This window comes from Triticum dicoccoides, chromosome 6B (assembly GCF_002162155.2).
Source record: "Triticum dicoccoides isolate Atlit2015 ecotype Zavitan chromosome 6B, WEW_v2.0, whole genome shotgun sequence".
NCBI classification, from domain to species: Eukaryota; Viridiplantae; Streptophyta; class Magnoliopsida; order Poales; family Poaceae; genus Triticum; species Triticum dicoccoides.
In genome coordinates, this window is record NC_041391.1 from 591,392,892 (window position 1) to 591,402,798 (window position 9,907).

General features: G+C 49.8%; 1 protein-coding gene across 1 annotated transcript; it reads left to right on the forward strand.

Annotated features, from left to right (window-relative positions):
- Positions 1 to 3,631: 3,631 nt before the first annotated feature.
- On the forward strand, positions 3,632 to 4,180 carry LOC119321310 (protein RKD1-like). Its single transcript, XM_037595047.1, has 2 exons — positions 3,632 to 3,859; positions 3,980 to 4,180. The coding sequence occupies exons 1-2, from the start codon at positions 3,632 to 3,634 to the stop codon at positions 4,178 to 4,180; spliced, it is 429 nt and encodes a 142-aa protein (XP_037450944.1).
- The last annotated feature ends 5,727 nt before the right edge of the window (positions 4,181 to 9,907 follow it).

Genomic DNA, 9,907 nt, shown 5'->3' on the forward strand with positions numbered 1-9,907 from the left:
GCTTCTGAGCATGGGTACTCGGAGCCACGTTCTTCCCGCGCCCACCTGCCGGGTCATGTTGCTGCTTGGATCGGTGCTCGGAACGCGGCGGCGAGTCGACTTCTTCCTCGTCGTTCGATTCCTTGCTCTCCTCCTCCTCCTGTTCATCCGAAGACTCCCAGTCGCCACTATCTTCTGCGCTGGCCTCTCCCTCCTGGCCCTGCTCCAGAGCTTGTTCACCGTTGGGCATCGAATACATTTCAGTAAAAACCTACAAGACAAAAAGTCGAGTAAAACTCAGTCGACATCAAGTACAGTTGGAACATATACACTATGCAGTCGGAATAAAAGAGCATACCTTGTCGGGCGGATTGTCGTCTCTAAAGGGGATGACTCGCCTGGATCCCCTGGGGTTGTCCTGATTGCCTGTGATACTCTTCAACCACATAGCTATGGTCTTGGACGGCACTTCCTCTGGGTGGACCCGAGCGGTGTCTTCAGGTCCGGAATACAACCACATAGGATGATCACGAGCCTGAAGAGGCTGGATGCGTCGACTGAGGAACACTTCCAGCAGGTCCAGGCTGGTGACACCCTCATTGATAAGTTGGACCACTTTCTCCACCAACATCTTGGTCTCCACGTTCTCAGCAGCAGTCACTTTGAGTGGAAAAGGAGTTTGGACACGGTCAAATGTGAAGTGGGGAAGGCCAGTTGACTGACCTGGAGCTGTGACGTCCTGGCAGTAGAACCAGGTCGACTGCCAGCCTCTAACCGATTCAGGGAGAGTCATAGCAGGGAAAGAACTCCTATGCCTTTTCTGAATACCTAAACCCCCACACATCTGGATGACATGGGTCTTTGAGTCACTCGACTTTTGACCGACTGGGATCAGATGGTGAAGATATGTTTGAAAAGACCCCGGTGCGGTCGACACCCCAAGAAGTTTTCACACATCGACACGAACGCGGCCAGATACGTGATGGTGTTGGGAGAAAAATGGTGGAGTTGAGCACCGAAGAAATTCAGGAATCCCCGGAAAAAGGGTTGCGGAGGGAGCGAAAAACCCCGGTCGACATGGGTGGCGAGCAGTACACACTCACCCGGTAGAGGCTGCGGCTCCATCTCCCCTTCCGGCAGCCTTGACGCTCCCTTGGCGATCAGTCCGGACTCTGCCATCTCGTCCAGATCTTCTTGCCGAAGCGAAGACCGGATCCAATCGCCCTGGATCCAGCCCGATGGCAGCCCCGCTCGCGATGACGACCCGCGGTTCTGCTTCTTGCCTTTCGCCGCCCCCGTCGCCTTCTTTGCACGCTCTAGCGCCGCCGTCTTGTCCTTCACCACGGCAGCAGAGCGGCAGTGTCGAGAGCAGAAGAGCTGGGCGCGGTGGAGAAGCGGGGGAAGAAGGAGGAGAAACAGGCGTGCACAGTGCAGACACCTCGGCCCCGTTGCCTTATAAAGGGTTGCTTCCGAGTGGCTGACGCGTGGGACCAGGCAATCCTTTCAAATCCCACGACAGTCGCGCGCAACGTACGTGGAGAAAAAGGCGGCACGGAAATCGAGGGATCACTGTTTATCCGCTCCGCCCGCTTCGGCGCTCCCCGTACCGCGCGCTTCCCCGAAATTTCGTATCCCGTGAAATTCGGGATACACAACAGTCAATCGCGCCCGAGATCCTGCACTCTAATACAGCACTCGGCAGACAATGCCACAAGTTCAGTCGACAACTCTCTGAATGAATCAAGGCAACTGAGTCGACGCTGAAGTACCAACGTGAGTTTTCCATCTTGCAGAAAACGCTCGCGAAGGTGCAAAGCTGAGAACAAGTTCAACTTCAACCTACTTTCCACTCGAACCTTAATCCATTAGGGGTCCACTGATGAGGATATAGACCTGGGGTAGGGTTATAGGCCTGACCTATACGTCCTACCCAAGGTCCTACCCTAGAAGATAAGAAGTCCAAGAGGCAGCAAGAGACCCCCAGTCGAAGATGTCGAGTGCAATCCACTCGACAGTCATGTCACTCGGGAGTCCTCCTCCCTACTGTCACTCGACCATCCAGAGAATCACTCGACCTACCAAAGACCAGGAGTCACTCAGCATTACAACGGGCAGGCGTTCACTCCATAGTTTTTAAGGTCATTAACAGCACTTAAGGCTGGCGTTACCAGTAACACCCCCACTTTATGTACATTAAGTCCCTTGTAATGGAGGGCGGTGAGGGTCCTGGCATACTCTATATAAGCCACTCCCCTCCTCTGGCACAAGGGTTCGCACCCCCTGTAACATCACACGCATATAATCCAATCGACCGCCTCCGGGCACCGAGATGTAGGGCTATTACTTCCACCGAGAAGGGCCTGAACTCGTAAACCTCGTGTGTACACCTTCACCATAGCTGAGATCTCCCTCTCCATACCTACCCCCCTTTCTACTGTCAGTCTTAGAACCACGACACCCGGCGCGCGCCCATACACGCGCCCGACGCGACAAGCTCGTCGCCATGGTTGCTGCCGCCCGATGCCACCGTGTGCTTCCAGCAAGAGCCGTCACAGATGCCGTGCAACGCGGCCACCTCGCCGGCCGCTGTTGCACACCGCCGTCGATGCAGCTACCGCCGCACTGCGTCCCGTCGAGCGCCACTCGCTGCCGCTGCCGAAACCCGCAGCTCCGTGCACCGTCCTGACGCGTCTCTGTGCCTCGCGCCACAGCGCTCCGCTGACGGCGCCGCGCGCCACGGCCGCCCCTCGAACTTGGCTCTGAATACCAATTGTTGGAACTGAAGCACTCTAGCTACCTCTCCTCTCACTCGAACAGAGGTGGAAGAAGAAAAATAGTGGGCACAAGATTTTCTGGCTGGCGACGAACGCCTCCACGGGCGCTCAAACGCCCTAATCTTTTCTTCTTCATAGTGGCTACATGGCTTACACTCGGTTCAGCTTACAAGAGTACACAGGCGGGGGATTTATACACGATGCGCGCACACACACAACCCGGCCACCACTCCACGCACGCACTGACTAGCCTGAACTCCCGGCCACTACTCCATCGTGGTGGTTATCCTCTAATGACCGAGCCCACTCACGACTCCATGTGCAAAGCTAGCTAACAATCTGGACACATCAAGCCAGCTAACGAACTGAATATGGCCTGGCTAACTGACCATGATCCACGCTCCTCTATGCATGCGGCTAACAATCTATGCATGTCAAGATTACTACTAACACACCATGTTATAGCTGGCGTTCAGACTTCATTAAGCATTTTTTGTTGTATTTCTGTTTTAATATGGTATTTCAAACAATATATACTGATAATAGAAATTGTTTTGAATATATCCAATGGTGTTAATTATGTCGCATAATTCATACTCTAGAATAAATGTAATTTAAATTTTATTGGTGTAATTGTTGGTCAAACTTAGTTCTTGGAATATGTGTATTATGCCATAAATCTGAAACAAAAGAGTAAAAGGAGATGAGAAAGCTTTCTAGTCTCATTGGACGTTTGACCCTATGAGTCAATACAATTACCAAGGCGTGCAGTAATTCCTCTAGTGCCTCGTGTAAAACCATCGGCACTATAAGGAGTCGCCTTTCACACGCTAGGTACTACAGGCGAGCAGCGGTGCCATCTCTTGAACCCACACGCCATGGAGAAAGCCACACAAACAGAAGGGCATCTGGGAAACGGAGCGGTGGAGAAGCCATCGCTCACCTTCGAGTTGGTGTCGCAGTTTTTCTGCATGCCGATCGATGAGGCGGCGCGGGAGCTCAATGTGGGGCTGACGTCCCTGAAGAGGAGATGCAGGGAGCTTGGGATCCCCCGGTGGCCGTGGCGCACGGTGAGAAGCCTTCAGGAGCTCATCGATGTTGTTAAGGTAACTCCTCCCCCTCCCCCCTCCCCCCCAAAAAAAAACTCTTCTAGCACTCTCTGATTTATTTCAGCATATGCATGTAAGTTTGCAAGTGTATGTGAGTCTCAATTTCATGCTGTGCAGGAGCTGGGCAAGGACGACACTCCGGAGAAGGCAGAGAAAACTAAGATGGTGGTACAGAAGTTGCTGGAGGTGATGAAACTGATTGCGGAGAGACCCGATGTTGAGCTGGACAAGGAGACGAAGGTGTTTAGGCAAGCTTGTTACAAGGAGATGCATGAGCGCCGAATAAAGAGGAAACTCGGTAAGGTTCTTGATGCATGACGGGGATGTAGAACATGTTATAATCTAACTATTGCACTTCGAAATTGCTGAAATCTGAGATGGGCTCTAGGCCCATATTGCAATTTCTGAAAAATCTCTAAGGGCCCATGTGGGTTATATGGCACTAGGTGTGGTGGGAAGTTTAGTCCCACCCCGGAAGTGGAAGGAGAGTTGGAGTGGTTTATAAGGGTTTCTCTTCTACATGCTATTGGAGCTTGAGAAGAGAAGAGGCCCTCGCGCACTCCTCCTCCGCCGCCCGCCTCGCCACGCCACGCCTCGTCACGACGCGCCGCGCCGCGCCGCGGGTTGCGGGATTGAGCCGAGCTCACACCTACGCGCTTATTTTTGCCAGTCACTAACGGAGAGTTTTCTGACAGCTGGGCCACGATCTGAGACGTCGGATCGTGGGCTGTCACGGACTCGGACGTGGGTCGAGCCCACGTCTCTCCACGCGGCTGCGCCTATAAGTATGCGGTGTCTCCTAACCCTAGCCGCCACGAACAGATCACATCTGCTCACGCGCACGCCCACCGTCGTTCCTTTGCTGCTGCTGCCGCCGGTGACTCCATCCCGTCCGCCACGTACACGGTCGACGGGAGAGCAGGTCTCCGAAACCACGCCCTTCTGGTTCCTGTACGGGGTGAGGGGCGAATAGGTTTTTGGGCAGCGATTACGCGACTGCTCGCTTCCGATCGTCTACTTCCTCTACGTCCGCGTCGCCTTCGTCATCACCATGTCCACCGACGCCGACCGTGCCGCCGCCGAGAAAGCTGAAGCCGACAAGAAGGTCGTCGAGGACGCCGCTGCTGCCACCAAAGCCGCGGCCTCTGCGTGGCCTACTGGAGGGTATAACTCGTCTATCCCGCTCCTGATTATTTTCATATTAGCAGTACTAGCAGTATGTGTAGATTTGTCTACTGTTTGCTTAGTACGTGCATGTTTAGATCAGAGTCAGTACGTCATCAACTTAGTCAATGCCATGCTAGTGATTTACTCATGGATTAATTTAATCGAGAAATTGCCTATTTACTCAACAATCCAAAAACCTATTATGTGTAGGAATTTCTCGGCAAGTGGCTTTGCCGCTGCACTGAAACCGGATAAGTTTACCGGTACATACTTCAAGCGTTGGCAGACTAAGACCACGTTATGGCTCACGGCTATGAACGTGTTCTGGGTCACCGGTGTCTCCACGGGAACGATTGCTCCTGAACAGGAGAAGGCGTTCAAGGAGGCTACCGTTGTGTTTCTCGGAGCAGTTCTTAGCGTGATCGGAGATAAACTGGTCGACGCATATTTACATGTGCATGTCGCCAAGGACTTGTGGGAGGCGCTCGAATCTAAATTCTGGGCCGCCGATGCAGGGAGCGAGATGTATATTATAGAGCAGTTCCACGATTACAAGATGGTTGAAAACCGTCCTGTATTGGAGCAGGCTCATGAGATAATATGCATTGTTAAGGAACTTGAGCTTCTCAAGTGCGAGTTACCGGGCAAGTTTGTCGCGGGCTGCATAATCGCTAAGCTCCCTAATTCCTGGAGGAACTTTGCCACCACTCTGAAACATCAGAGGCGTGAATTCTCTATGGAGGATGTCATTGGCCATCTGAGTGTTGAGCAGAATTCGAGGGCAAAAGACTCGCACGGAAAAGGGGCCGAAGGGACTTCTGTTGCCAACATGGTGAACCAGAAGAACTTCAACTCCCACAAGCCCAAGGGAAAGAACGGTGTCCAACACAATACCGACTTTAAGAAGAAGGGTAAGAAGACCTTCAAGAAGAACAAGAAGGACGAGGGCTGCTTTACTTGTGGTTCGGTTGAACATTGGGCCAACAAGTGCCCAAACAAGTACAAGAAGTCAGGACAGGACTCCAAGTCTGTCAACATGATTGTGGGCAACAATGAGAATGGTGCATCTGGGTACGGTAATTTATTTACTGTTTTTTCAGTGTTTCAACCCAACGATTGGTGGGTGGACACAGGTGCAGGTGTTCATGTGTGTGCTAACATTTCATTGTTCACTTCTTACCAGGTCACAGGTCACGGGTCCGTATTGATGGGGAATGGCGCGAGTGCTTCTGTTCATGGTGTTGGCACGGTCGATCTGAAGTTTACTTCGGGAAGGATCGTGCAGCTGAAGAACGTGCAGCATGTCCCCGCCATCAAGAAGAACCTCGTTAGTGGCTCCCTTCTATGTAGAGAAGGGTTTAAGTTGGTTTTCGAGTCTAATAAATTAGTTGTTACAAAATATGGACTCTTTGTTGGAAAAGGTTATGAGAGCGGAGGGATGTTCCGCCTTTCCCTCGCAGATTTTTGTAATAAAGTCGTGAACCATATTCATTCGAATGTTAATGAATCTGAAGTTTGGCATTCACGTCTTTGTCACATTAGTTTTGGTGTTATGACGCGGCTAGCCAAGTTGGATTTAATCCCGAGTTTCACTTTAGCCAAAGGTTCTAAGTGCCTTTCATGTGTGCAAGCTAAGCAACCTCGCAAGCCTCACAAGGCCGCGGAGGAGAGACACCTGGCACCATTAGAACTCATACATTCTGATCTTTGTGAGATGAATGGTGTGTTGACTAAAGGTGGAAAGAGATACTTCATGACATTGATAGATGATTCCACTAGATATTGCTATGTGTATCTGTTAAATACTAAAGATGAGGCTCTACACTACTTTAAAATCTATAAGGCAGAAGTTGAAAATCAACTTGAAAAGAAAATTAAACGAGTCCGGTCAGATCGTGGTGGAGAGTACTTCTCGAGTGAGTTTGATTCCTTCTGTGCGGAACACGGCATTATTCATGAGAGGACGCCTCCCTATTCACCCCAGTCAAACGGGGTTGCCGAGCGGAAAAACCGTACTCTAACTGATTTGGTTAACGCCATGTTAGATACATCGGGTTTATCCAAGGCATGGTGGGGGGGAGGCTATATTGACGGCATGTCATGTCCTGAATAAAGTTCCGACAAAGGATAGTGAGATCACTCCCTATGAGAAATGGGCAAAGAGAAGGACGACACTCTCGTACTTGCGCACTTGGGGCTGTTTGGCGAAAGTCAACGTGCCGATCCCCAAAAAGCGTAAGCTTGGACATAAGACCGTGGACTGCATTAATTTGGGCTACGCTAAGAACAGCGTTGGCTATAGATTTCTAGTAGTGAAATCTGAGGTACCTGACCAGAAGATCGGTACAATTATGGAGTCTAAGGATGCTACATTCTTTGAGGATATTTTTCCTATGAGAGATATGCAAAGCACTTCTAGACAGGAATCTGAGGAGACTCCTGAACCTGCCATCCCTATGGAATATTATGAACAAACACATGATGAAAATCCCGAGGAGGATGACGAGGAAACCCTTGGTAGGGGCAAGAGACAAAGGACTGCAAAGACCTTTGGTGATGATTTCTTCGTGTACCTCGTGGATGATACTCCCACTTCTATTTCAGAAGCGTATGCCTCTCTAGAAGCTGACTACTGGAAGGATGCGGTCCGTAGCGAGATGGATTCCATCATGGCTAACGGGACATGGGAGATCACTGACCGTCCCTATGGTTGCAAACCACTGGGATGTAAGTGGGTGTTCAAAAAGAAGCTTAGGCCCGATGGTACGATTGAAAAGTACAAGGCTAGGCTTGTGGCCAAGGGCTATGACCAGCAAGAAGAGGAAGATTTCTTTGATACTTATTCACCTGTGGCTAGACTGACCACCATTCGAGTATTACTCTCGCTGGCGGCCTCACATGGTCTTCTCGTCCATCAGATGGATGTTAAGACGGCTTTTCTAAATGGAGAGCTAAAGGAGGAAATCTACATGCAACAGCCTGATGGCTTTGTGATAGATGGTCAGGAAAGAAAGGTGTGTAGGTTGATAAAATCTTTATATGGCCTGAAACAAGCACCTAAGCAATGGCATGATAAGTTTAATACAACTCTGACATCTGTTGGTTTCGTTGTTAATGAGGCTGACAAATGTGTATACTATCGCCATAGTGGGGGCGAAGGAGTTATACTGTGCTTGTATGTTGATGACATACTGATATTCGGAACAAACCTCAAAGTCATTGAGGAGGTCAAATCGTTTCTATCTCAGAACTTTGAGATGAAAGACCTTGGTGTGGCTGATGTTATCTTGAACATCAAGCTACTGAGAGATAATGAGGGTGGGATCACACTTCTGCAATCCCATTACGTTGAGAAGGTGTTGAGTCGTTTTGGATATTCGGACTGCACACCATCTCAAACACCATATGATCCTAGCGTATTGATTCGAAAGTCCAAAGGCATGGCTAAAGATCAATTGAGATACTCTCAAATCATTGGTTCACTGATGTACCTAGCGAGCGCAACGAGGCCTGACATCGCGTTTGCTGTGAGCAAACTGAGCCGGTTTGTTTCCAAACCGGGTGATGTACATTGGCATGCTGTTGAGAGAGTTATGCGCTATCTGAAAGGTACTATGAACTATGGACTTCACTATACCGGATACCCGTCGGTACTTGAAGGGTATAGTGATGCGAATTGGATCTCTGATGCTGATGAGATGAAGGCCACAACTGGGTATATGTTTACTCTTGGAGGTGGCGCTGTTTCCTAGAAGTCTTGCAAGCAAACGATCTTAACGAGATCGACAATGGAAGCAGAATTAACGGCATTAGACACATCTGGTGTTGAAGCGAGATGGCTTCGAGATCTTTTGATGGACTTGCCATTGGTTGATAAACCGGTTCCGGCTATCCTTATGAACTGTGACAATCAGACTGTCATCACCAAGGTGAAGAGTTCAAAGGACAACATGAAGTCCACCAAACACATAAGAATGAGATTAAAAGCTGTCAGAAAATTAAGAAACTCCGGAGTGATAGCGTTGGACTATGTCCATACGGCTAAGAATCTGGCAGATCCCTTTACAAAAGGGCTATCACGTGTTGTGATAGATAATGCATCAAGGGAGATGGGTATGAGACCCACATGAGTTGCCATGGTGGTAACCCAACCTATATGATCGGAGATCCCGTGAACTAGGACCTGGGAAAACAAGCCAGTGGTGAACTGAGGAGAGTAACTATACTAACCCACTCCGTTGGAGATGCAATACTCTCGATACTGTATGGTAGGATGACTACGGTCTCAATGTGTTCCAAAGCTTATAAAAGCAAGATGCTATCCTACAGAGCGATCTTTGGAGGAACACACCTATATGAGCCCGACTGTTGGTCACAGTCTATGAGATTGGGGTGATCTCTAGTAAGTTCATGAATAGGCCAGGAGTGTGACTTATATGCTCCACCCGAGGGGTCAGCCTTCGGCAGCCTAGTACTAGTAAGACATGTAGTGAAACTTCTTTACACCAAACTGACAATTCAAGGCATAGTCCATTGTTCAGTTGTGAAGGAGTGTAGCCACTTGTTCTAGGTGAAGTTCAACCTTAACAGGTCTTTACTGAAACACTGGTATATCGAAACAGCAATTGGAACAGAGGACACAATGGGCCCTCGAGATCTGGTGGGGGATTGCTGAAATCTGAGATGGGCTCTAGGCCCATATTGCAATTTCTGAAAAATCTCTAAGGGCCCATGTGGGTTATATGGCACTAGGTGTGGTGGGAAGTTTAGTCCCACCCCGGAAGTGGAAGGAGAGTTGGAGTGGTTTATAAGGGTTTCTCTTCTACATGCTATTGGAGCTTGAGAAGAGAAGAGGCCCTCGCGCACTCCTCCTCCGCC